The sequence below is a fragment of the Megalops cyprinoides genome, chromosome 19 (genome assembly GCF_013368585.1).
Source record: "Megalops cyprinoides isolate fMegCyp1 chromosome 19, fMegCyp1.pri, whole genome shotgun sequence".
NCBI lineage: Eukaryota > Metazoa > Chordata > Actinopteri > Elopiformes > Megalopidae > Megalops > Megalops cyprinoides.
The window spans coordinates 8,124,704-8,152,156 of NC_050601.1; the positions used below are offsets into that span (position 1 = coordinate 8,124,704).

At 43.1% G+C, this 27,453-nt stretch overlaps 2 protein-coding genes across 2 annotated transcripts in view; both read left to right on the forward strand.

The window, feature by feature from the left end:
- myo15aa (myosin XVAa) overlaps window positions 1-20,168 on the forward strand; it is a 33,291-nt gene extending 13,123 nt beyond the window's left edge. Inside the window, exons 24-64 of the mRNA XM_036552828.1 lie at window positions 50-103; window positions 295-376; window positions 777-907; window positions 1,111-1,206; window positions 1,374-1,609; window positions 1,702-1,880; window positions 2,707-2,779; window positions 3,460-3,651; window positions 3,888-4,003; window positions 4,453-4,547; window positions 5,453-5,573; window positions 6,932-6,996; window positions 7,584-7,760; window positions 8,282-8,297; window positions 8,608-8,749; window positions 8,861-8,951; window positions 9,298-9,469; window positions 9,568-9,683; window positions 10,238-10,297; window positions 10,456-10,531; window positions 10,927-11,042; window positions 11,461-11,579; window positions 12,002-12,143; window positions 12,360-12,471; window positions 12,717-12,791; window positions 13,316-13,521; window positions 14,043-14,185; window positions 14,291-14,360; window positions 14,539-14,611; window positions 14,844-14,917; window positions 15,252-15,334; window positions 15,685-15,815; window positions 16,166-16,260; window positions 16,350-16,427; window positions 16,989-17,085; window positions 17,468-17,628; window positions 17,757-17,890; window positions 18,085-18,218; window positions 18,664-18,797; window positions 19,299-19,439; window positions 19,731-20,168. Of these exons, the coding sequence (XP_036408721.1) occupies window positions 50-103; window positions 295-376; window positions 777-907; window positions 1,111-1,206; window positions 1,374-1,609; window positions 1,702-1,880; window positions 2,707-2,779; window positions 3,460-3,651; window positions 3,888-4,003; window positions 4,453-4,547; window positions 5,453-5,573; window positions 6,932-6,996; window positions 7,584-7,760; window positions 8,282-8,297; window positions 8,608-8,749; window positions 8,861-8,951; window positions 9,298-9,469; window positions 9,568-9,683; window positions 10,238-10,297; window positions 10,456-10,531; window positions 10,927-11,042; window positions 11,461-11,579; window positions 12,002-12,143; window positions 12,360-12,471; window positions 12,717-12,791; window positions 13,316-13,521; window positions 14,043-14,185; window positions 14,291-14,360; window positions 14,539-14,611; window positions 14,844-14,917; window positions 15,252-15,334; window positions 15,685-15,815; window positions 16,166-16,260; window positions 16,350-16,427; window positions 16,989-17,085; window positions 17,468-17,628; window positions 17,757-17,890; window positions 18,085-18,218; window positions 18,664-18,797; window positions 19,299-19,439; window positions 19,731-19,832 (4,710 nt within the window). The 3' untranslated portion in view covers window positions 19,833-20,168. The remainder of the gene's footprint in view (window positions 1-49; window positions 104-294; window positions 377-776; window positions 908-1,110; window positions 1,207-1,373; window positions 1,610-1,701; window positions 1,881-2,706; window positions 2,780-3,459; window positions 3,652-3,887; window positions 4,004-4,452; window positions 4,548-5,452; window positions 5,574-6,931; window positions 6,997-7,583; window positions 7,761-8,281; window positions 8,298-8,607; window positions 8,750-8,860; window positions 8,952-9,297; window positions 9,470-9,567; window positions 9,684-10,237; window positions 10,298-10,455; window positions 10,532-10,926; window positions 11,043-11,460; window positions 11,580-12,001; window positions 12,144-12,359; window positions 12,472-12,716; window positions 12,792-13,315; window positions 13,522-14,042; window positions 14,186-14,290; window positions 14,361-14,538; window positions 14,612-14,843; window positions 14,918-15,251; window positions 15,335-15,684; window positions 15,816-16,165; window positions 16,261-16,349; window positions 16,428-16,988; window positions 17,086-17,467; window positions 17,629-17,756; window positions 17,891-18,084; window positions 18,219-18,663; window positions 18,798-19,298; window positions 19,440-19,730) is intronic.
- Window positions 20,169-21,419: 1,251 nt separating this feature from the next.
- LOC118794780 (RNA demethylase ALKBH5-like) lies at window positions 21,420-25,714 on the forward strand. The gene is made up of 4 exons (XM_036553046.1): window positions 21,420-23,156; window positions 23,670-23,750; window positions 24,566-24,700; window positions 25,074-25,714. The coding sequence occupies exons 1-4, from the start codon at window positions 22,432-22,434 to the stop codon at window positions 25,258-25,260; spliced, it is 1,128 nt and encodes a 375-aa protein (XP_036408939.1). The 5' UTR covers window positions 21,420-22,431; the 3' UTR covers window positions 25,261-25,714.
- The last annotated feature ends 1,739 nt before the right edge of the window (window positions 25,715-27,453 follow it).

Sequence of the window (27,453 nt, forward strand, 5' to 3'; positions counted from 1 at the left end):
GATCATAATCTGTAATTACAGATGATTTATTCATAAGTGTCTTTCTCAGATGAAAGAGGAAGCAAGGAGACAAGCCGAAGAAGAGAGGAAGAGGATTGAAATGGTAATGGTAATGTGTTTTTTACTACTTTTGCGTCACTTTTTTACACCCCTGTTTTTGAAATGCTAATTTCAATATCAGGCCCGTCTGACTGCGACAGACTGTGCAGTCATGCAGGAGCACTGGGGTCAGCCAGCGCAATGCCGTGATGCACTCACACACCTGCATCACTGCCGTCAAATGTGTGTATGCAGGAGCTGACAAGGCGAGAAGTGATCAACGTCACCCACCTGGTCATTCCAGCCGAACTGGGCACGTTACTGCAGGCTGCAGCAGGTTATGACTTGCTTTGTCAAACTTCATTCTGTCACCGTCTCACCTTTGGTCCATCTCTGGGTGTCTTGTCTGCTCTCTCAGCTTTGCTTGGGCGTACTTAGCACAGCATATTCAAAAGAAATTTGTACAAAAAAGATGTAACGATTGATGTGCTGTATTTTGTTGGATGGTCCATATGTTTGTAATGTTTCAGATCTTGTCTTCTCTTCCATATGTTTGTGCAAGAAATTTGTACAAGAAAGATGTAACAATTCATATGCTGCATTTTGTTGGATGGTCCATATGTTTGTAATATTTCAGATCTTGTCTTTTCCCACTTAAATTATTTTTTTTTCATAAGGAAATGCTTTGCTCTCGGTCAGCTTATCAGCACCATTGACTTGCATTCTCATTTGAATAGGAGGTAGAGAGCTGCATTCTGATTGTCTGGCCCTGGTCCAAGCCCCGAGGATACAGGTGGAATCTCAGCTCACTCTACCGCTAGATATCAACAACTACCCCATGTCCAAATACGTCCAGGTCCATTTCCGGGTAAGGAATATAGTGATGACGTACATTGCTGTAACCTGTATATGGTTTTATATTGTGAACAGCAAATTAATTTAATTTGGAAGTATTTGTTAATACTGTTTATACAGTCTTTGTACAACCTACTGAATACCCTGCTGGTTTGCAAGGCATTGAGGTTGTGGTGAGTGATATGTACGTGGGTGTATGTGTGTCCGGTTCTGCAGGAGCCTAAATTTGGGATGTTGACGGCCCCCCTTGAGATGCCACTGACACGTGTGGAGGAGGATTTACGACGGGAGGCTCTCGATGTCTTTGTAATGGTAGGACCTCTATACAACCCCCACATTGGACAGCTTTGCCAGTATGCTTGAGGACAACAGTGTTACTGTTGAACATATTTGCTTTGCACTTTGTATTGTATTAAGAGTTTTAAAGTTTGTCAGCAACCCCCATCTGAGCTAATATATATGTGTACCTTGTATTGCAGGTGTTAAGGTTCATGGGTGACCCTCACCTGAACGGGGCTCAGGAGAACCTGTTTGGGAATTACATCATTCAGAAGGGCCTGTCCATGCCAGGGCTGAGGGATGAGATTTTGTCTCAGATTGCCAATCAGGTCTGCAGGAACACCAACAACGTCAACTCAGAGAGAGGGTGGCTACTTATGCTGGCCTGCCTCAGTGCTTTTGCGCCATCCCCCAAAATGGAGAAGTATCTCCTGAAGTAAGAAACCGTCGCGCGCTCTCGTATCAATCGATATCTCCGATTCAGAACGCTCGACAAAGTCCTCGTTTACCCTCCCTGCTTTCCGGCAGGTATGTGTCAGATTACGCCTACAAGGGATACCAGGCCATTTGCCAGCACAGGCTCATCCAAGCCATGCAGAAGTCCAAGTATGGTCCCGAGACCGCCAGGACCTATCCGCTCTCTCTGCTGGAGTGGACAGCCAATAGGAAAAAAGCAAGCATGGTGCTTCAAGTGCACTGCTTTGACGGTGAGTGTTAGTGCAACCAAACTGTTGCCTTTATTCACACGGGTTAATCACTAACCATAAGATCTGATGTCATGAAATTCCACTCGTCTCATTAATACAACAGACCTAAGTGAGGTAATGTATCCGTGACCCGAAGTGTATTTATGATACCCAAAATTCAAACGTTCCTTCCGCACTTCCTGGGTGCAGACTTTCAGTTATGAAATATATTATTATTACAGGGAGTGTTTAGTTAAGATTAACCAGAGATATAAAGCCATTTCTAAAAAGCAAGAGCCCTAAAAATTAGCTAAAATTACCTCCTTTACAGGCAACAGAGGAAAATTATCTGAAAATATCTTGAACCTTACATGTATCATTAATCTGATTTTTTTCTAATGGGGATTTGGATTAATCTGAAGATTTATGGAATAAAAATCAGAAAAATCTTTGAAAGTACAGCCCAATGGCATTGTTTGTTGGCTGTACCAAGAGTAATTGTTTAACCTAATGGCTGATAAATGAGTTTGAAGGGTGTCCAATCAAATGCTTTCCCAGGGCTTTATTTTGTGATAGACAAGCCCAGGTTCACTCATGCTGTCTGTAATCAATAGGACACTATCACACAGCACAGACCATACTGAGCTCTCACGGCGACAGACAGTCCAGTCCTGTTTTCCTCTCATTTCCTTCCTGTTGAACGTTAGCACACGTAAAGGAGACATCCGATACATGATGGCATGTGATATGGAAAAAAATCTCTGAGGTGTTTAGTTTCCGCTCAACAACGTTGCTCTCCGCACGCAACAGCCTCACGCTCGTCACTGTCACTGCTAACCCACTGCAGGGGCCTCCTTTCTGTGTCCCCTTCACTCCTGGACCAGTGGAGAAGACCTGGCTGGGGACATCCTGCAGCACAGGTAATTTAGCCCTGCTAACTGCTGATTCATGTGGACCATTGGACCAGCAGCTGAGGCACTCCTCCTTGACTCATTAACCCGTAATGATGAAAGCTTTGCACTGGCAGCTCACCCCAGAGCTCAAATCAGAAAGTGTAGAATACGTTTTCACTTCACTGAGACTCTGAGAAAGGCATAGAGCTCCCCGCACCAGGAATCAGCTCATTAATATAGACCAAAATGATTGCTTAACAACCACAACCATGAAGATTCCATTACATCACATTAATCTATTTGCTTAGTGGGTACATTATGTACATCCTGTAACCTATTCATAAAGTTGGGTATTTACTGGAAACAATTGAGGTAAAGTCTTTCACTCAAAGCTGCATGATGTCCAGGATTCACACTTCCAACCCACAGGTCAAGAGTCCACTTGTTTAACTGCCCAGACAGGCTGAATACATTACATTGTCTTATGTCTTATAGTCTTGTACAGAACAATTTCACACCAGTAGGTTTATACAAATGGATATTTGCTGAGCTAATTCAGGTCATTAATACTCAAGCCCTGCTGCTTACCATCACACCACAGTGCTGTCCTTAAACTGATTTATCTGAGGCAGATACGAGGCCAGCAGTGGCTCTGTGTGTTTGGAGCAAGAGCGTGCCGCATTGTGACCCGGGCTGTGTTCTTGCAGGGGCGTGGCGGAGGGCTGGAGGGGCTGCTCTGTCCTCATGAAGGAGTACGGCCAATGGGTGGAGCTCGCGGGGCACGATTACGTCATGGACCTCATTTCCGACCTGGAGCTGATGACAGGATTCCCCAGACAGAAGTCCTACTTCATCATTTCCTCAGAGGGGCCGTCCCGAACGAGACCCAGCACCAGCCTGTGCGAGTTTTATGCCTTTATTTCCTTCAATTCCCTTGAGTCTTAATTTCCAGCATTTTCTGTATTTCTCCATAGCCACAACATTTCCCAATTTCTTTTTAAAAACAAACCAAATATGTTGAATGAACACAGTTATAGATTATGGTTTATTTTATAATGTGGATGAAAAAACTTTTGGAGTGGCTCATGTTGTAAATTATCCAGGTAATAGTGATCTTGCACTGCAATCTTCACAGAACCCTGTTTGGAGCTGCTTTTGATTCGGATGAGGACAGCCCCCTCTCTTATGGCATGAGACACCAGGCCCCTCCCAGTTCCAGCCTGCCTGACTCAGATGGGTACTACAGCCACGGTAAGGGATACGCACACCCACACACAAACACCTGCACACACACACACATACACACACATACACACACACACACACACGCACACACACACACACACACACACACACACACACACACACACACACACACACACACACAAACACCTGCAGACACACTACCACACTCAGGCACACATATAGACACACACAATTACAAACACAAAAACACATATGTAGATGCATACATACACGCCTGATCATACATATATACATCTACATATACACACACAACTGTAGGCACACAAGACACACACACTTAGGCATCCACACCTCATGAATATGCATACACCCTATGTGCACATGCACACACACACACACACACACACACTCACACACTGTCCTGTGACGAGACTTTGTCATTCACATTCATATTCCCCTTCCCCCCCTGCCCCCCCCCCCCCCCCCCCTTCTAGTGGAGTCTGACAATTTGAGCGACGCCCCCACCCAGAAGGGCATGGATCGTTACCTAGACAGTCTCTTTGACCCGGTACTCTCTGATGGCAGTGGGGTAAGATAACACTTCCTCCCCTCTGCTCAGTTATCTATTTTTAAAGATCAGTAAACAGTCACTGTTAGTGTCTCCAGTAATCCACCTTTCCACCTGACTTAAGACAGGTAAATGAAGTCAATCTCATTTTGCGTGGACTATAACCTAGTCGTAACCTCTGGGTTGTCCTACATTGGCAAGTGTACAAATTTTTTGTGTTAAGTAGTAATCAATCTGGTAACTTGCGCACGGATCTCATTATTGGAATGGATTCTATAAGCACTTGTGAGGCGAGGTATCACTCCACTTATTGTGTGCTCTGGCCACTTGATCCTGTGTATGAGAATTTGCATGCCTCAGAGGAGTTCTGTCAACACTTCAGCCCCAGTGGTGACAGAGCGATTAAATTACTGAATTACCGTAATGTTTGCAGCATTGAGCTCGGCTGATTCTCACAGAGGAAGTGCTCTCACACTAACCAGTTTCTGAAGGGGATCTATTCACACTGATGCTTGATGATATGACACTTGAGCCTGTTAAATGGGTTGTATTTCCACTGAGGCATACCTGCTGTGTTAGACGGGACCTTGTGTTATGGCATCAGAAACAATCTACAGTCTACAGCAGGCAACCTCTAGTGAACTGTCCTCATACTGAATCAGAGTGGAGTATACTGTGATTATTGGTGGTGTCTTGTTGTGGTCGGACAGAGGATATGTGGTAAGTGGGGTTTGGGTGTGCAGAGCAGGGATCAGAGTAGGTATTCCTCACCTGCTCACCTGGCTGGCAAAGAGGGCCATGCTCCTTTTAGAGAATATAAGGTACTCTCCCGGGGGCAGATTGATTTCCCCCGGGCCAACCTCTCACGGCGCCCGAGCCGAGGGCCACTGCCTCTTCCTCACTACGCCGTTCCTCTCTCCGGATAGGACCCAGACAAGGCAGCCAGTGTGTCCAGCAGGATGAAGGGAGCCGGAGGGATCGGAGCGGGAGACGGGGAGAGGACGCAGCACGGTGCCAGGACCCATCGCCCCGTGCCCATGCCCGGTGGTGAGTGCGTGGCCCGCGGCCTACCTACCCCCCCGCTCTCACCTCACACCTGAATAATGCATGCTGAGATGTGGCCTACGTCCAAACTCTGTGGGATTAAACCGGCACCTTTGGTCTGGCTCATCCTGTTCTTTTCTCCCTGTACTCAGAGTGCATAACAATGTAAAATGTAATGTGAAAGAAAGCTTTGCTGATGAATCTCTTTGCTGATCTCTCACTGCACTCAAAGTCAGCAGTGCTATGCCCTGCATGTGTTGTGAAAGACAGTTTTGCAGATTAGAGGTGGCAGAGTGGCAGAGAGAATTCAGTGGCAGGATGACTTGAGTATAAAAGGGATACTGTAGCCTGTTGTGCTTTCTGATTAAACAATGACCGTGATCTGTCTGCAAGGTGTGTGATTATGGTATGCATATTTATAGCTGAATAAGAGTGTTTAGTGTTTATTAAATGGATAACAGCTAAACTAACCTCATAGATAATTGATATCCTGTGTAATGTCATATGAGAAGCTTTCTCTGTCTCACAATGCACATGGCTCACTTTACTGTACTTTTGTACTAATGTACATAGTATACATGTCCTGGATTGTATGTACAGAGTACAGTATTAAAGGACAATATAGATCAAATAAGTTTCTAGAAGGTGCAAAGCATGACAAATATCAGGGCAATTATCAAGAGGAAATTTTTTTCTGTACAAGTCAAATATTCATCAGTATTTTCATATATGTTCTGGAGAACATGTAATTTACAGGAGTAATGATCAAATAGGATGTTTAATGCAATAATGCATAATATTTTAAATCCAAAATAGATTAAATATATGCTTAATATGTAACAAAATATATATGAAAAATATGACAAATATATTTTTATTAGTAGTAGTAGTATATTTGACACATTTAACATAGATTCCTTACAATTTGGATTTTACATTTTACAGGCAGTGATTTTTAAGGGTTGATTCTGCAGTCACTGTGAACATAAGAAATGGTGTTCTTCGTTCAGTGGTCAGTGTTGCCTGTGACAGCGTGCCCTGTGTACCGTCCTCAGCTGTGCCAGTGCTGCCCGTAATGGGAGGAATGATGCCAGGAATGCCAGCATCACCTAGTATGCCAGCACCACCCTCTATGACAGCATCACCCTCTGTGACATCACCCTCCATGCCAGCAACACCTGCTATGCCCGCTATGCCAGCTATGCCCGATATGCCAGGTTTGCAAAGAATTCCTTCAAACCCACAGTGCCATTGGCTCACAATCCACTGCTAATGCACCTTGGTATACACCCGTACATGCAAGTATATGCTGATTATAGATTATAGGGCACAGTCTACTCACTTTGTATCTCTTTTGTTAGGTACCGAACAGAGTGTGCTGGCACAGCAACAGCAAGCTATCATCAACCAACAAGCGATTATTCTGGTAGGTACCCCTGGCAAAAGTGGCATTTCTCTGTACATTTACGGTTTTTGGTAATGAGCAGAACCACACTGCATGAGTCTGCAATCTGATTTTTTCTTTGCAAAACGCATTCCTCTCCTCTGTGTTTTGTGGCATGTGGTGGCAGGTTTTAAAGTTCGCTCTTTTTTAGTTTGAATCACTGCCATTATTAAGAGTGACTACAGTACCAGTCAAAAGTTAGGACACACCTTTATTTCTTTATTTATTTATTTGTACCATTTTTTTTTACCAATTTAGAATAGTATTGAACACAAAAGGAAATTATCAGGGGCCAAAAAAATGTAAAAAAAATCAAAACTTTGGAAAGAAATTCATACATAGGCATCAACTTTATTATTTATATTTGTCTAAGAAACAAATTTGAAGCATTTAAGCTTCAGATGCTTAAGCTAAATGTCTGTGCGCATGTTTCCCGTTATCTTAATCAGGTGTCGAAACCTTTGGTATGTATGGTATTGGTACTGTATGAGCACATACAGACACACAGAGAAATCGCTGTTCTCAAGCAGGTGTCACTGAGGCAGGAATCTGATTGGTCCCCGTTGCAGGCACAGCAGATGACCATGCAGGCCATGGCGCTACAGCAGCAGATGTATGCCCCCGTGGGCAGTCCCCCGACCAGCCCTGTGACCAGCCCCTACGCCAGCCACCCCTCCAGCCCCCAGTTTCATCACTACCCCCCTGCCAGAGCGCACCCCCTGCCCCGAGCCAACGTCCCATCTCCAGTGAGCTCACGCCCACTCTGACCTCTCTCAGCCATGGCTCCTTTCATTGTTATAATTATCACTTCTTTATTTATATTTTTATTTAATTTGTCAGAGACCATGTATAGTATTTATTCTTGCATTGTACCAGATTTAGCTGATGTATAGTATTATGTTACATTATGTTAGTCATTTAACAGAAGGTGTTATCCAGTGATTTATACAGGTTACAGTTTTTACATTTAATCCATTCATACAGCTGGATATTCACTGAGGCAATTATTAAGTACCTCACCCAAGGGTACAACAGCAGTGCTCTGGGGAGAATTGAACCAGCAACTTTTCAGTTACAAGCCCTGTTGCTTACCACTATGCTACAATGTTGTTGTGTACCCTAATGCAAGGTGAATTGCTGTGATATATTACCATTATGACATCAGCTGTTTTCGCTCTTGGGTCCTTACTTACAGAAATGTCCTCATGTTTCTTTCCATGTGTGAAAGTCATGGAATATTGACAGATCCAATTTTTGACTGTTGTAGACCAAGACTGGGACAAGTAGCTATTCCTATCACCCAGCACCTGCTCCATCAATGAACAAGGAGAAGACTGGACACCAAAGAACTAGAACTAGTACGTCTGCTTGGCTTAACTGTGCATCTCCTCCAGTAGGATTGCCTGGACAGTAACCTAAAGGAGGCATGAACTGAGGCATGTCAATGTGCAGCTAAGGCATGAAGAACGGTGACACAAGCAGACGTGGCATGGTTATGAATGATGGCTATGAATCTGTGCATTATTGGAGAAGCGGACGTGTGGTACCAGGTTCACTGATCACCCTGCGTGTTTCTTGTCTCTCTATCCTCAGGCCCGACCCGCTCCATCCCACCAGAGGACGTGGTGAAATCCTCCGTCTCCAACTCAGAGTACATCGAGCCCACTCACAACATCAAGGACATCATCAAACAGTACCAGCCAGCTGTCCCGGGCCAGCCTGTCGAAGTACCCAGGTCCAGTCTGTGCACAGTTTACACTCACTAACCTGCAATGCCTGTCCAGCAGTTCTGGCAAATATCTAGAGAGGAGTGTTGTTTTCACCTTTTTAATGCATCTTGTCATAGGAAGGAACCAAAGGTGTTCATGAGGAAGCCAGACCCTCATGATGAGGCCATGGTGATTCTGAAAGGACAGATGAGTACTCAGCCTCCACAGGTATAAAGACACACTGTACAGCGTATGATATATTTTCATAAAACCTTCATACTATATCATTCTATATATATAAATTTCACAATATATTTAATCTTGGGATATATTTGAAAATGTAAGTGTAATATTACATTAAGTTATTCACATTCAAATCGATAAATTTTACATTATTTATCAATTTTAATATATGATACTTTTGCATATGATGTCAGACAGTGTAAGCAGTTTTGGAGTTGTTATCATACAGTGCCTCTGTTTCAGCCCCCTTATTTTTCATTTGTGTAGTCACTCATCATGGAGGAAATGCTAACACATTTTGTCATGTCAATCTCTGTTTCACACCAATCAGAAAAAGAAGCCCTCTGCTCCCTCTTCATATGCTTCCACCCCTGCTGTCACTCCAACCAAGGTCCACAGAGATGATGCCACCATGAAGAAACCACCGGCCAAGAGCATCAAGGCAAAGAAGCCCCAGCCCCCAATGCCAGCGATCTCTCAGAGGGCCCCACCCCCAGCACCAGGTGAGTACTCAGAGTACACTGGCTGAACCATGGGTAGGGTTCTGCATGGAATTGTGGGAAGACAGTGTGATGACTGAGCAATCTGTGTGGGGATACAGTGTCCAGGGAGCTCCCAGTTGAGAAGGAGACCATCCAGACCCAGCTCCACAGGAGGAGCAGTGAGGAGCATTACACCTACACCAACGTGCCCTGGAAGATTTACCTGAGGAAGGAGGTGAGCTCCTGCTTGCTGGCCAACCCGAATCTGAATCCTCACAAATTAGTCAGTCCTCCTTTGTTTATGCAGTTTTAGCAAAAGCTTTAGTGAATGGCAGTTGTGTCTGTCTGGGTGAAGATATGAATGTATTTAAAGTTAAAGGAATGGTCATTACTCATTAAAAATAGCATTTTTTCAGTGTTGAGTCAGTCTATCTTGCTAATGCACAGAGGCTGCACAGGGATACTTTACCACATACAGTAGTAAGGTATATTCATATTTATTCATACCCGTGATTAAACAGGACCAAAAATATGCAAATTTACTGGGAGTATTTCTACTTTGTCGACCACTTTTTGTCCGCCAATTTGTAATTTTTTCTATTATATAATTTTTTTACTATTTTATAAGGTATATAAATAAATGTGGAAGGCACTGTATATTGCTCAGGTTTGTCATTTATCATTTTATCATTCTGCTCATATAAGTTCCTATTTCACTGTATGCTTATATTTGCTTCCCTCATTTTATCTGATGTTGTGAAATGTGAAACATATTTTTGTGGTTTGCAGGTTTTCTACCCAAAAGACAGTTTTAACAATCCACTGGTTCTGGATCTCATCTTTAAACAGGTTTATTGTCATTATGTTCCCATCAACAGTATTACACTCAGCGCTAAGATGCTTAAGTCATTTGTCAAATGGAGATTTAATAAATCATTTTATATTTTTCACCCTCTCCACCCCCGTTTTCCATTTCTGGTAACTTTAATGTTTTTTTTTTCCTTTAGATTGTCCATGACACATTTTCTGAGGCTTGCATCCGTATTACCAAGGAGGAACGGCAGAAAATGAAAGGTCTGTTTGGTGAGTTTGGTCACTGAAGGAACCCCATAGCCTTATTCGGTCCATTTCACAGGCAGCTGAGATGCATGAATCTGGTGAGACCGAGACAGCAGGTATGGTGTATGATAAAATGCATGAAGGTTGTGTGCTGACACAAGGTCTTTTACAGTTCATTATTTATTTGCTTTGCAGCCTTGCTTATCTAGCACGGCTTAGATAGCTTACCTATTTCTGCATTATTCATCTACACAGTCATATATGTACTGAAGCAACTCAGGTTAAATAATTATCTCAAGGTTACAACTGCAGCTTCCCACCAGAAACACAAACATGTAACTGGCTATAAGTTTCTTTTGCCTAGCTGTCATGCCACTCTACTGTCTCTGCTCACTGTGCCTGGTTTGTCTGTGTGACAGCGGAGAACCAGATTGAGCAGAGCTCTGACATCCAGGATGAGGGGGTGAAGAAGAAGGTTGTCACTGCCGCCAGGGACTCCTGGGAGATTTACTTCTCGCGCCTGTTCCCGGCCTCTGTGAGCCAACACTTTTGTTCTTTATCTATTTATAATGTGTAATCAGAACACGTGCAGCTCGGTCATTGAACTGTTCCTCACAGGTATGTGTTTGTGTGGGTGTGTATATATGCGTCTGTGTGTTCATGTGTGTGTGTGGACATATGTGTGTATCTGTGTTTTTATATATGTGTGGCTATGAATGTGTGTATGTGGGTGTGTGTGTGTGTGTGTGTGTCTGTGTGTGTGTATGTGGGTGTGTGTGTGTGTGTGTGTGTATGCGTGTGTGTGGGTGTGTATGTGGGTGTGGGTGTGCGTGTGCGTGTGTGTGTGTATGTGGGTGTGGGTGTGTATGTGTGTGTGGGTGTGTATGTGGGTGTGGGCGTGCATGTGTGTGTGTGGGTGTGTATGTGGGTGTGGGTGCGTGTGTGTCCTGCAGGGCAGTGTGGGTACTGGAGTGCAGGTCCTGGCCGTGTCACACAGAGGGATCAAGCTGCTGAAGTTGGTGAAGAGCAGCTCCGCTGCCCCAGATTACTTCAGAGTCCTGCGGCCATACAGGTACCTGTGGGTTGAGGAACAGACCCAGAACATCACCTAAAAACCTCACTAGACAGTCACACAGCCCAATACATCCCAACATGTCCAAATAATGTTTACTGTTTAATAGTAATAATAATAATAATGTTTAATAATGACAGATATATAGCCAAAGATGCTACCCACAATACAGACAGTTAGGTTCTATAGTATTTGCCTAAAATTACAAATATGAAAGTGATAATAACTGATAATGTAGTAATATATTTTGACATATACTTGTAATATATACAGGATGATACTGGATTTTTAATTTTAAATATTGTTTTTTTGCAAGGGGTGTCAAGTCAACGTTGGCACATTGTTTGATTACATATCTGGCATGATGTATTAAAACTTTTGTTTGTGTTTTATTTTGGGTCTTGTTTAATTCTCTCTCTCAGCTACACGGACATCATGTTCGTCACAATTCCCTCCAAGAATATGCTGGAGCTCAATCTGACCAACGAGAAGCTAATTCTGTTCTCCGCCAAAGCCCCGCAGGTCAAAAACATGATCGACTTCTTCATCACTGAGCTCAAGAGGGTGAGCAGCTGGCTGCGTGAATGAACATTTGTTTGTGTGTCTTCCTGTTTGACCAGCCAATCACTCTCCCTGTGGTTCAGTACTCACCAGAAATGCTGAATAAATAAGTTCAAATCCAGTATGGATGTAAAGTGATATTTTTTAGGTGAATTGATTCTGTGTCAGTCATGCCCCATGTACCTCTTTAAAAGCCTCTGTCACTTTTTTTTATGCTAGGACTCAGCCTACGTGGTCGCGGTGAGAAACTACATCACAGATGACAGAACGCTTCTGAGCTTCCATAAGGGTGACATCATTCGATTGCAGACCATGGAGGGCCTAGATGAAGGTGAGTTGCATTACTGACATGGATGCTGTTCCACAGGTTCTTCATTTGACTATAGTCACTAAATAAGATTTGCTCTGGAAATGTGGAGGACGTATTGAAAAAACATAAGGGCGTTTCAGCTTTCATCCCATGATTTCATCCAACACCTAATAGGAAAATGTACCATGAAGGTGGACTACTAGTACTCTAGATGAGCTCAGCCGAGCCACAAGCTTAACCTGTCAACCTTGTGGGCTGTTTCACAGGACAGTACTATGGGTGCATTGTTAGAAAGAAGGTGATGTTCCTGGAGGAGTTAAAGAAAGACGCGTTAGACTTCGGTGGGTCTGTGTGCTCTGCCAGCATGGACAGCCCTTTGATTGGTCGTCTGTGGTTTTGTGTGCTACAGAGCTGCAGCATGTTGTTGTACATGGATGATGCAAGGCTGTTATTTTGTTTCAGCAGAACAGATATGAATTGCAGCCTGTGGAAAGCATGGATTCAGATTGTCTCTTCTGAAAACATTTGCATCATCCAAAAACCAAAAGCAAAAGTATACAGTATATGACACAGTATTCTCCTCCACTATCCATAAATATGGATAAGATTATCATATAATCTTTTATCTGTAGTAGATGTATAGTCATTTATATTTGTTTTGAAAAGACTGAAAGAGCCTCTCAGCATGTTGTTTCCAGTATTCAGCTAATCCTGGTTCTGTCAGATTGTAGTAGTGACTGAATGGTTTGCTGTGTTTTTTATTGCATGTTTGAGTGCCATGTCCAGTGGCTTAATCTGTAAAGGTTATCATTTGTGGTTGTTAATGGCATCAATTCAATCTCTGCCTGCTCCATGACGTGCTAAGGCTGGAAGTTTGGAGCGATCCATGGTCGTTCGGGGGTCTTCCCGGCCGAGTTTGTCCAGCCAGTAGCCCCTCCCGATTTCATCAACCTCCCCGTGGACAAGAAGGAGGAACCCAAGAACAAGCAGGGTCGGGTGGCCGCGTCCGCTGCGGTTGCGGTGGCAGTAGGTTCCACGGTTGCTGCCCACGAGCTGGACCGCACTATTGAGGTATACACAGCGATGCGTCTATCTCACATGGTTTCTCTTCCGAGGTTTCTCATGGAATCATGTCTGGGATGCCTGCCCTCTCAAATTAGCGATTGAATCAAACCCACAAAATCTAGGGCTGGCCAAATCCACAAAACATGATTGCTTTACAGAATGTGTGGCTTCTTTGGCCAGTCGTTTAATGAAAACTGTAATAGTGTTCATTTTTTCAATCAGAAAACCTCCCCAGGTACCTCATGGAAATGAATTATTTGCCAATTTTATGGTCACACATATTAAGCATCAAAATACATTTTAAGATATATCATTTAAGTAATGTGATGCTTTCATATGAAATATTTGGAAGACACTGTAAACATATTTTACAATAAATGTAATTTTACGATAAATGCTACAATATATGCACAGAACTGCACATATGAAAGTCGAAACAATCAAATTTTTCAGTAAATGCAGTGTCACCGTACATACAGTATATGAGAAGTGTATTTAGCGTTCACTTTCATGAACTTTCCCACTAGGTGGCGCCTGCTGGCAGTGAATACACGGAGGCTTACAGTGACTACAGTAATGTGGAGGTTGACGAGATGATTCTACAAGACAGCCAATACAACATGGTGGAGTTTGCCAAGAAATACTTCAGGGAGGCACAGAGAAAAAATAGGTTGGTCGCTCACTTCTTGTATTACTGTATATTTAAGGTAGACGATTTGGCATATTCGCCAAACAATATCTCATAATAATCATTTGTTGTCATTTGTTCCTAAAGTGATTCATATAAACAGAAGTCAAAGAAAGGCAAGGACAGAGAACCTTCTGATATGGTGAAATTTTCCAAGGTATAGTTTAACAATTTATGACAACGGATGTATTTTTGAAGTTTATTTATCTTATATTTTTGTTCTCTTCTTGTGTTCTTTCATTTTATGATACATTACAGTATTCAGTCATGTATCATGGAATATCTTCAGATTTGGCTGTCTTATTGTATTAAGTCCTTAATATTTCTGTCAACAGTCCCCAATTCAGGAGTCATTAATAGATTTCACAGATGAGAATATGAACAAAGTGGCAGCAGACATTTTCCTAGGTAAGTCAGACATTAGTTAGTAAGACATTAATACTGAGTGGTTATAAATTGTACATAAACCAGCATATTTGAGAACTTAGACCAAAGAGGTCCCGCTTCAGTAAATCACTTCAGTAAAAACATAACAAACAAAATGCATAATACATTCAGTTTCATGTTGTCTAATCACTGAGGTTTTTGTAATGAGTGCCTCACTGCATGTGCCTAAAGAAAATCTTGTTTGTGGTTTTAGCTATGATGAAGTTTATGGGAGATTACCCTCTCAAAGGGCAGACAGAGCATGATGTCATCTGCACCATTCTGAAGGTACAGCACAGATCTCTCTGTCAGGAAGTAATGCTGTCATCATCAGACAGATTTTGTGGGAAAAGTATTCCTCTCAAGGAAATAGCAATGCATGTTGAAATGCAGTGTGAATCTCTGTCTAGGGAAGAAATGTTAGATGTCAAGTATGAATTTTACATTGCATATATAGTAAACTGAAAAAAAATGTGGCATTGTGTGTATTGGTGTGTGTAACCATAATATATTCTTTATTTTCTTTATATAATATTTTAAAATACATTTATACACATTACCCAAGGAATGTCAAACATATTTTTCTCATATGATCAACAACGTCTCCAAAATGTTTCTACAGCTCAGTGGAGAGCATGGACTGATGAGAGATGAAGCGTACTGCCAGGTCCTCAAGCAGATCACGGCCAACATCAGCTCAAAAACGTACGCTCCACCAACTTGGGGAAAAACGCCAGGAGGGGGCTGCAGTCACATCAGACAGAATCTTCAGGAAGGCTATAAGCACCACGTATTCCTCACAGAACGTTCTCTGGAGTTTCTGCAACAGCTGCTCTCATGAATATTTATGAGGAGGCGTGCCTAGAATACACATTGTATGTTATGAATGGATGTTTACAATGATGTTACACATATCCTTGGCATTTTTTTTTAATCAAGACCAAACAGGAATGCGGGAACAGAGTGTTCAGTCTAGAGTCTTACCTTCCACGCACAAGTGGTACAGTAGGTGTGGTAACATGCTTGGCTTTTGTTCTGTTCTCTGCCATGTGCAGGGATAGCTGTCAGAGGGGCTGGAGATTGCTGTACATCCTGACAGCCTACAACTGCTGCTCTGAGGTGCTGAAGCCCTTCCTCCTCAAGTACCTTCAGGATGTCTGCAGGAGTCCAGGGGTGCACTACCAAGGTACGTCTTCAGTAGCGTTTATCACCAAATCAATCTGAGGATGTTCTCAAAGAAAGGCATCAGTAGTTAAATAATACAAATCGGTCACGGCGTAACAACAGCGTGAAATTAATATTCTCTGGAAAGAGGTCCACAAATGATCCCTTGGGAAAAAAATTGTTGGCACATACATGTTATGTGCAAATGGTGCTTGATATAATGTAATTATGTCTACTTTTTTTCAACCGAACACTTTCCCTAGGTTCTATTTTTTCACAGCAGATCCTTGGGTGTCTTTCAATGTTGTCAGAACAACAGGTTTTTTATGTCAACACGTGCACTAAAGGGTGACGTGGTTGTGGGTGTTACAGGGATCGCTAAAGCCTGTGAACAGAACCTGAGGAAGACTTTCCAGTATGGTGGGCGCATTGAGTTCCCCAGCAGCATGGAGCTGAAGGCCATGGTGGTGAGCAGCATGAAACGCACTGTCTGTCTGTCCCCTGTCCTGTCCCAACCTCTGCGGCTAAACCTGCCCTGTGCTCTCCGTTATCTCAGGCGGGGCGAAGCTCTAAGCGGCAGCTCTTTCTCCTCCCAGGCGGGATCGAGCGGCATCTTAAAATCAAGACCTGCTCGGTGAGTGTCTGCAACGTTAGGCCCAAAGAACTTTGCAGGTCCCTTGCAATTACGTTTGACTGTTCTCATTACATGACATTTGCTTAGTAAAAGCTCTTATTGAGAGTGACTTGCATAGCGTACAATCATGTTATCCATTTACACAGTGGAATAATTAATGAGGCAATTTGGTTTAAGTTCCTTGCCTAAGAGTGCAGAAGCAGTGGCTGGAACTTAACCGGGAGCCTTTGGGCTACAGGCCTTGCTCCTCTGACTTCTTGACACTGCTGCCTACAAGGAGGAAATCTGTATGGTAATATTTTACATTTACATTTATTCATTTAGCAGACTCTTTTATCCAAAGCGACTTACATAGGTTACAGTTCTTTACAATGTTATCCATTTATACAGCCGGATATTTACTGAGGCAACTGTGGGTTAAGTACCTTGCCCAAGGGTACGCAGCAGTGTCCCAGCGAGGATTGAACCGGCAACCTTTCGGTTACGAGTCATGCTCCTTAACCACTATGCTACACTGCCGCCATGAATTGTATGAATTGTATTTCTCTTCCTTATGCTCAGATTGCTCTTGATGTCATTGAGGAGCTATGCTATGAGATGGGTCTGCATAGACTGGAGGCCTTGGATGAATATGCCATCTTTGTGGTCACAAGCAGAGGTGAGTGGAAGTCGCCAACCCCCACCCACAGAGGAAGTGGGGGCCATAACAGCAGTGTCAATTCCAGGTCCTGGAAATCCACACCTTTCAGATTTTTAGACATCTCTCCACCAGTATCTGCTTGACATCTGGGACAACTGGTGATTCAAAGAGCAGAGACCAATGACATCGCTACCCTACAGACCATGATAAAGATGCTCTGTTATTGTAGTCAGAAGGTCTGAATTCATTCATGTACACATCAAAGACAGCTATTGCACCAGAAGGGAATGAAGGAGATGCTACTCTGAGCCCTTTTCTGTTGAACATCGGAGTGGAAAATGGAATAGTGAAGCATGTTATTACTCCTGCCAGCAGACTGAAGGCTTCAACGTTTCCGCAGGTCAAAATGTCCGCCCACTGACTAAGAGGGAGTACATTCTGGACCTAGCCACTGAGGCGGAACCAATCGACAGCAACTACAGCTTCTGGTTCAGGAGAGTGATCTGGTCCCAGCCACTGAAGTTTGACAACGAGCTGTATGTCACCATGCATTACAACCAGGTACAGGGCAAAACGGGCTACACTGGTCCTTTCTGTTTCTCAGCCCCCCGCCCCGATTGGCTCACCAGTCTCCCCAAAATGAGGAGAGGGGTAAAGGCTAAACTCCCTCTGTTTTTGTGTACCTGTAGATTCTCCCAGACTACCTAAAGGCTCTGCTGAACGTGCTACCCCAGGGAAAGGTCAGCGAGCAGCAGTTTCAGCAACTGTCCAAGTTGGCCGCCCTACAGCACCGCGCCAAAGACAGCATCTACCTCCCCACTATGTAGGTCTGCAGTGCTGCTTCACACAGGCAATAGAGTGTACTCTATCCGAGGTGAATGGTTCATCAATACAGACCTTGCCGACCCACAATGTGTTTCGAAACCAAAGGAGGCTTTTCACTGAATGTGTATTTATGTGGTGCCCGCAGTCCCCTGTGCCCTCCCCTGTGATCCCCTCTCTCTGTGCCCCTTGCAGCCGTGAGATCCAGGACTATGTCCCCCCACAGCTCTATGGGCAGCAGCGTCCGCAGCAGTGGCTGAACATGGTGACCCAACACATGCAACAGGTCCAGGTCCTGAGCCCTCATCAGGCCAGAGCACAGTTCCTGGGTAAAGGATACATACACCCACATGCACGCGTGCGTGTGCACATATGCACATACTGTACACATAATGCACGAACACATTCAATCTCTGACATATACATACAGTACACAATCTTTTTCCATAACACATCCACACAATCTTTCAAATACACAAACACACAGATGCTTCAATTTTGCTTGCAATGAAAGGGGCTTAACATAATTGCCATACTCTGGACTAAATCTTCAGACAGTAGGGGAAACTTCCATACAGCTGAAAACATAGACAATCACCATAACCCTCACATTTCAGTTTTCCCTGAGGGCTTGCTTTTAAACCTTGAGAAGACAGGATGAGGAGACAGTACATACATTAATGTATAACTAAGAGTGATAAAACTTTAAGCATAGTCTGTACCAGCAAAGGTCTCAGCAGTCATGCATGCTGGCTTGTCCCTGTGTCACCCTAGGTCTGGTCAGCGCCTTCCCCATGTTCGGCTCCTCCTTTTTCTACATCCAGAGCAGCAGTAACAGCACCATCATAGCCCCCTGCGTACTGGCTGTCAATCAGAACGGGCTGAACTTCCTCAACAGAGACACACATGTGAGTCAGCACCAATCAGCCGCTTGCTGACTGACACAGTCAGGAAACAGTAAAGGAAAAAGGCAGCTATGAATTGACAATATTTGAATACTACCAAATCTAAGGCCTTATCACCTTTGACTATCATTTACATTTTGTTAATTTTCCTTTTATCACCTCTCCAAATCATTATATCTTTAAAGGGCCCTTATAGCTATTCTGAAATGCTATCAGGAGTTTACATTTATCACTTAACATTGCCACCAATACACACATCTGAAGTTAATATTAGGTTTTTCTAAGAAGGAATCTGAAAATGAAACCCAGCGAAAGTGTTTGGTTGGACATATCACATCAATAGCTCTTACAACACTAATGTGTAAATGCTTGGTATATCCAGCCCAACCCTTCCACGGGCCTAACTGCTCTCACAGAGCCATCCTATGTGCCATTTAAGCAGAGATTAAACACTGGGTTTTGTAGAGGAGCAATGTGAAATCACTCCTCCACCTTGCCCCTCAGGAGCTGATGGTGAAGTTCCCTCTTAAGGAGGTGCAATCTACACGCACACAGAGACCCACAGCAGGCTCCAGTTTCCCGTACGTGGAGATCATGCTGGGGGACCTGATGTCCCAGCGTATCACTCAGCTCCAGCTGGAGCAGGTACAGTACGCCTGGGGTGGGTTGATATTCCAGCTCTGATCTCAGGAAGTCTACAAAAGACCGACACTTGCACCTGATGACAGCGTCCCAGCCATGTTTGACTACAGGGCTTGAATGTCCTGTTTATCTAAGATAACGGCATATCTTTACTTCCAATACCCTCTATTGAAATACCCTCTATTGATTTAGCATAGTCGAGTTTGATTGTGTGCATTGTGCCGTAAGTGTGATTGGGTGTACGGGGCGTTTGCTCCTGCTGACAGACATGTGGTGCTGTGCTTATCTCTGCAGGGGCTGGAGCTGTGTCGTGTTATTGCCATGCACATGGAGACCATGCTGTCTGTGCGGGAGAAGAGGCTCACACTGCCCCCCAGTGAGATCACCCTGCTGTGATGGCCCTGGAAAAGACCATCTGCTAAACGATGAAAGTGTAAATGTAAATGTAATAGGCACAGCGGGCCACTTCAGTCCAACTTACATTCTGAACTATATGGTACTGCAGAAGAGGTGAAAAGCCACTGTAACTTCACTGTAACAAAAGACACATTTCACAATTCAACTACCTCCTGGCTGGAAAAAGATATCTTGTTATCTTAGCTCTGCTTGCACATGCTGAAGTTAGCTTTAGAATGAGCCCTCCGACATCCCTCTCTCCATCCTGCAACCAGTCTGATCTATCCCATACACTGTTATTTCATCCCGTTAGTCTCCCTTTATCCATTTATCCAAGAAGGATAAAGGCTGTAAATGAAACTGGCTTTTGAAACCAAATGATATACAGCTAACCATTACATCGAACCCTACGCTGCATGTGAAGGTGGCAGTCACGCTTTAAAAGCTATGGTACATACCCTTTATGACGTAGGAATATTTTCACCAACTCATGTTTATATGTACAGCTTGCATGTGTTTAAATGCGTTTTATTTGAATAGAACTCTAATCAAAACCGCTATTTTTGTAAAGAATTAAATGTATATACAATGAAGTATCTGGTTTTTCTGTTCATTGATCGACACATCTTTGGGGCGGACATTCATCGAGAAGACATAACGCAAATGAATTGCAATCTCCGTCTTAAGTGGACACTCTTGGGAGGTAAGGAGGTAACTAGGTCAAACTAAATGCCAGTGGCAATGACCGCGCTGATTCGGTGTCTAAAAGAGGAGTATGACACACAGTTACACACAACTGCGCAAGCAGTCTTTTTGAAGCTTTCTTTTCCTGGTCCACGAAGTCCCTCACATGTGCACATGTGCATTGACGCTTGTCTATCTTGTTGTATGTTTTCAGAGACCCCCCCCCCTACATGTGTGTCGCAAAAATAGCTAGGCTACGATGATCACTAAGTAAATAGCTTGATTTACTTAGTGATCATCGTAGCCTAGCTAGCAAGCTTGTAGCAAGCTGATCAGATCCCTCACACATCGTTCCCACACGTGTCTAGTACGCTACGCTAAGTAACGGCATTGTGTAAATAATGGACTCTCTTTTACATTTCAGTAAATACAACTATGTGGTGCGAGATCTTTCTCTGGCAGACTTTCCGTCTGAATGAACGTGAGACGTTCGTTCTGTCACGTAGCTTGCTAGCTGCTACGTGCGCTAATTTTCATAGGGCTGTACATAGGGTTTTCCTAATGTACGTCAGCGAAGAAAACGTCGCTGTTTCTTTGCACAACCTGCCAAGACACGAAACACAAAACAATGACGTACATAAAACTGTTTGATCAGGTACGCATCATTCAGACTACCTTTCTGTTACGACCCATGCCTTTTCACCCTCTACCACACTTGATTGCCTGAACGTGAACACAAATTGAATGACGTTTTTCTAAACCAGTAGAATCATATGATTTGCAAATTCCCTCCCATAGTTAGCGTTTTCCCCTAAAGTTCTCCAATCAGATTATTCAGGAGGCTGGCAATGAATTAAGGGTTTGTTAGCGCTCCTGTAGAGAATTTCCAGATTGTTGCAATGGTAAAGCGGGTTAATTTGGATGAGGTGATGGATGTCTGGTGGAGAGGTGGTAACTCGCTAACTGATTAGCCAGCTGTGGGGGAAAAAGTGGTATGCAACTTCTGAAATCTGACGGTGGGTGTACGGCTTCACTTCAACAAACGTACGTTTCCTGTTAGGTGTTAAAAATTTAGTTTTCGTGGTTGCTATGGATGAACGAAAAAGCGTAGCTGCCTACAGTATTTGTTTTGAGCACGCGCGGTGCAGGGAGCATGCGTGATCTTGCACGAGTGTAGTATTCCAGTGTTTATGTAAGTGCGGCTGGGTAGCAGGGCTCGCGTTCTGGGGGGATCACGGTGTGAATGACAGACCCTGTTAGCACGTGCAATTCCCTGTCCTTGCTACGCAGGTCATTGGGTCAATATGCACTGTAATGAATATGTACACGTTTTATCAATTGCTTAACTACGTTTCATAAAAATCGTTGCTGCTGACAATCTGGCTAGCTGGTTAGCTAACAGTTAGATAGCTAGCGGTTTACTTTTTTGCACGCATAACACCGATTACAGATATGTTGGGATAGGAACACAGTGTAGAATAGTCCGACTTTGTTTCGCTATAGTATGCAACTCGCAAGCTATATAAGTCAGGTTGTAAAATGAAGCAAACAACCAGCTAGAAAGCAAATGATCCCTCCTAACATTACCTACGCCTTCTGAAGCTAATTAGCGAGATAGCTTAATTTTGGCAAGACTAAAGTTGTTAACGTATGCGAAGTTATTTAGCATTCTTACTGATATAATAGGTAGCTATAACTGACAAATTCTCTTGTCCCGAATGGCTAGCTATATAGGTGTATGGCAATGTGAGTCGCTGCATTGAGCTAAGTGACGAGTTGGTTCTCTTACCCCTTGCTAAAGAGCATTTTAGCTGTCGTAAATAGTTTCATCCCCACGCAAATTAACGGTAGCTGCGCACTGTTACGCAGAATAATCACCCCAAAGCTGAAATATGGAAACCAAATGCATCATTAAATGTCTCATTTAGCTAGCGACTTCAGGGACAGAATGGCAGCTAGTGGCTTTTCTGATTTAAGGGAGAAACTCAAGGCTATGACTCCACACCGGGACAATTATAAAAACAAAGTTTCAGACCACAGCAAAGGGCGCAAGCGTAAATATTACGACTCGGAGGAAGACTACAGTGACTACGAAGAACAGCGCGAGTTGGAAGCACTCAAAGTGAAGAGTGGAATTCGACAAGTGAATATTTTCAGCTCGGACGAATGCTCTCGCATTGAGGCAAAGATCGACGAGGTTGTCTCCAAAGCAGAAAAAGGTCTTTACCGAGAGCACACAGTGGACAGGGCGCCTCTTCGGAACAAGTATTTCTTCGGTGAGGGTTACACCTACGGATCTCAGCTGGAAAAGAAGGGACCGGGGCAGGAGCGATTATATTCTAAGGGCGAAGTAGACGAGATCCCAAACTGGGTGCACGAGCTTGTCATCAAAAAACTGATCGCCAATCATATTATACCTGAAGATTTTGTCAACAGCGCGGTGATTAACGACTATCAGCCTGGAGGATGCATAGTCTCCCATGTAGACCCCATTCACATCTTCGAGAGGCCCATCGTGTCAGTTTCGTTCTTCAGTGATTCGGCTCTGTGCTTCGGGTGCAAGTTTCAGTTCAAGCCCATAAGAGTATCGGAGCCCGTGTTGTACCTACCTGTGAGACGTGGAAGCGTCACTGTACTCAGGTATGTTGTGAGGTGGAGGAGAGATTTTCGGTCCTGTAGAGTACAATGTTTTAATGCTAGGATAAACATTATACATGTTAACAATAGCGTTTTTTTTATTGCTGCGATGGTCTCAGCACTGAATGAGGCTTCAGTTTGTTAGCATGAGCAAAGCTCACCCTTACTACCGAGCGAACTGTTGGCCAAGCACGAAATACTTTGGTACGTAGTACTTGTCCATCAAACCCGTTACATTTCTTAAGAGGTAGAATATTTATCCATCTCTGTGGAAACTAGGATTTGATGAGAGACAGAGGGTTGAAGTTTAATCTCAGATTTAATTCACATGACGTCATCATGAATTCTAATTGAGTTGGTGATGGCTAAACACGGAATGAGTTCCTGTTTTAAACGCTTGATAATTTTTAAAGTGTATACCTGTTCAAACTCCTTTGAGCGTGGCAGACGTTTGAGCTGTCTGAGGACGTTTCTCACAGAAGTGCTCATTCTAGCATGGTTTTATTTTCATTACAGCGGTTACGCTGCAGATGGAATTACCCACTGTATCCGACCGCAGGATATCAAGGAGAGAAGAGCCGTCATTATACTGAGAAAGTGAGTAGTCAGGTTGACACGTTCATGAATCACTCATCAGTGCTGAAGGAGAAGTGTTCTGTGTTGCTCTCGCCTCTGAAATAAACCCACATGAAGATACTGACCAGTTTATAACCTCTTAACCTGCGTTTCCAAATACAAGTACGAAGTCCATGTGACGGATTTCACTCCAGCTGCCACAAAAGGGGATAGTCCCTGAGTCTAGTTATCTGATGGTTTATTTATTTATCTGTTTATTTTTTTTTAACATCGAGAAGGGCACACCCATCTTCTTCAATTACAGATGTTTGCTGACCCCAGTTAGCTAATGTGAATGTTGACATCATGTTTTAGGAAGTTTTTTCTTATTATGCAAGGCAATTGAAAATTGCCTTGAAGTTTTACTTCCCATAAATATGATCTTAGGGTGCTGGAATGATATTGTGGAGTACAGTACTACGTTAACAACTTTTGTATCCTCTATACTCCAGCTCCTAAGTTCTTTAATAGTTCATTAAAGATTAGTACCTTAACTGCTGAGCCACAGAGTCACTCCTAGTGTGAAACAGTCTCCCTTTCAGAGTGGGAGATACAAAACCCAGCAGTCTGGGGGTGAGGGAATGCAGGAAAGTGGAGGTAAGTCAGTGCTGTTTTACTTCATTGGCTTTGAGCTGGAACAAAAGCTAGCTGTATGCAGTGGGCCTCAAGGACCAAGAATAGGACGCCATTTTGGATGAGGGTATGAAGGACATAGGAACTCAATTATTGGAGAAGAAGGACATGCAGATGCCCTTTCTCTAAAATCGTCTCCTTGTGATTTATTCCCCCCCCCGTAGAACAAAACCAGATGCGCCGCGACTGGAGGTGAAGTCTCGCGGTGACACAGCCCTCCATACCTCCACCCCCGGGAGACACCAGATACTGAAAGCAAAGCGTTCTCATCGCAAGGCTGACCCTGATGCAGCCCACAGGTATCTCCTAACATTCCTGTGAAAGGGCTCTCTCTGTCGCCTCTTGAAACGGGAATGAGAATTCAAGCGCTGGCATTCATGTCACTGTGACACGATAAAACAAAATTAATTAGTTTGCTTGTTTCCACCCAGAGCTGGTCCTTGTCCTGTCAGAATGAATTGGTACAAATGCTCCCTTTTGATTTAAAATAGAAAATATTAGGTTTATAATGCACTCATGCCATTATTGTAGGCGTGTACAAACCTTGGATTACAGAATATGTGACTTCTGGAAGCTGTGATTGGCAAATATTTTAAATGCTCCTGTCAAAATATAAGATGAAAGCAACTTTATTTGGGAGCCAAAAAATAATACGCCACACTGCTCCTGCAGGCCTAGGATACTGGAAATGGACAAGGAGGAAAATCGGCGCTCTGCGGGTGTTTGGAGACCCAGACGACAGAGCATCTCCAGCTCCGAGAACTTCTGGAGGAGGTCTCACGAAGCGGCCGGCAGCTACGAGGAGCCCGGCAACAACTCGGTGAACTCTGCCAGAAAAGTGAAAATGAGACGACACTGAGGGAGGTTGCCCCACCATGCCCCCAGGGCTCCTCATGTAGCAGTCTGAGGTCTCTCATGTTCTTGGCAGTCTACAGGTTAAGGGCTCACAAACGAGCTGCAAAAGCGGGCCCTCAGCGTGTATGTGTGTGTTTCTTTTAGTATTCGATTTGGTTTGGCAGGAAATTATTCAGAATAAGAGGAATGTGATGAGCAGAGAGGATTTTTTTTGTTCTGCCCACTGCACAACAGCTAACGACTTTGAAATTCAAGTATTTTCTGTCCACGTGTGGCAGTTGATGTGACTTCTCGTTGGGCCTGTGATGCACACATTTGTTGATTTCTTTCATGTGTGTCTGCCATCCATGTCAGTGTCACAGATGATCTCCCTCTGTGTGAGAGGTGTCTTCACAGGAACTTGAGAAGTTTTGTGGATGTTTTCTCCTGCTTCATTTATTTCTAATTAAAATGTTGTGCGCTCTTAAGTGGTAATATTCTAGACAGGGGTCATCAGTTACCTTAACTCACGATCTTATTTTGTTGTATTTCCATTAAATGCCTTTTGATTAGTTCTTTGAAGTAGTTTAAATAGACGTTGCCTATGAGGGGTTAACATGGGTGTTCCTTTAAGGAAGTAAAACAAGTGCTTTTTCAGGAAGAAAAATGTGCAGTGTAAGAAGTTAATGTAAAAACATTTTCACATTTTTGGGGAAAAAAAAAAAAGTGAAACGATTTTCACTTTTTTTTCCCAGAATCCAATTGTGACAGCACTTCTCTGTTACATTCATGCATTTTATGTAATTCTAGAACACATCTCTTCAGCTCTCCTACAATGCACTGTTACACAAGTTTGAGTTACTGAGTTTGCTGAGTAACCATTTGGTTGTAATCAAGAGGTTGATGTTTCTCCATCTCAGATATGCAACTTTCTCCAAACCATTGTTTTTTTTTTGGAAGCAGGGAGAGTTGATTTTCTTTGAGCAAGCCTTATTTGGGGGATTGAGATGCCAGGACCTGGGATTGTTTGAAAAGCAGTATCAGTAATGCATGCAGTTTATCATTGATTCCAGAAGAATCTGCAGTACCTCAGTACTTGCCTAAGGCTCTACTCATTTCACCATTCACAGTGTAGCTAATGTTCTTGTATACAGTTGTGTACAGTTCTGTTTCAGGTAAAGCATGTTCTTATCAGAGTGCATCATGCCAAATATTGCAAATCAAACCTAAATTTCCTCAGACGATTATTTGAATATCCTGTACATATTTAAATGTCTTTTAAGGTCCCATCTAATATCTCCTTGAGATGACTTTAATTTTTGATGGTTCGGCAGAATGCAAGTTAGGTTAGTGTGGGGAAATTTGGTCCTTTCTTGTTGTATTCAGATTTGCAGATCATCTGAGAGAGAAATTTTCCTGTTCATGGCTGTTTTTCATGCTCTTGATATATAATTTGTTCGGTACTAAGGCAACATGTAATCACCTTCAGCTGTCCTATCTTGGGTTTTTTCCCCCCCTCTGTTAATTACAGCTGAACATTGAATCCGCAGCACTTTAATGCTTCAGCTGTGAAGCATTTGAAAATCATCTACTTTCTGCATGTAGACCTTTGCTACAGGCTCTGTGTTTCTGCTGTTTTCAAAGAAATAACATGTATATATTCTGTATGCTTGCAACAAAGTTGTTCAAGTTAAAAGTGATTGGAAGAATGGATTGTATGAAAAGGAAAAATTTTATGCAGAGAAATATTTTAATTCTCTATATAGCTTTAATGCTTATGTGTATACAGTTGTTTATATTTTACAGATGTGAAAGCATCTGGACAGATTTTATTTCTTGGACTAAACAGAGTATTGATGTCCGCAAATGGTGTTTCATCTTACCAGAGTTCATTTACCTTCTTGACATTGTAAATGAAAATCTTGTTACAATGCAACAAAATGGTTTAAAACCTGTTGAGTTTTCCTTGTTCTAAATTACATTACCTAATGAACAGTAACCTTTTTTGGGTTTGACTGATTTTTTTTTCTGCCAAAAGCATGTGTATTTTATAACCAGCAAAACATGCCATGCTTAAACAAACATACATTTTCATTAAACAATTTAAGTTAACCAGCATGATGCATATAGATATTTGGCTCACTGCTGAAATACAGTTCATGCTTTAGGTGTTTTTTTATCAATAATTGTCTTCCTTTCAGGTTTTCCTGTTGTGATC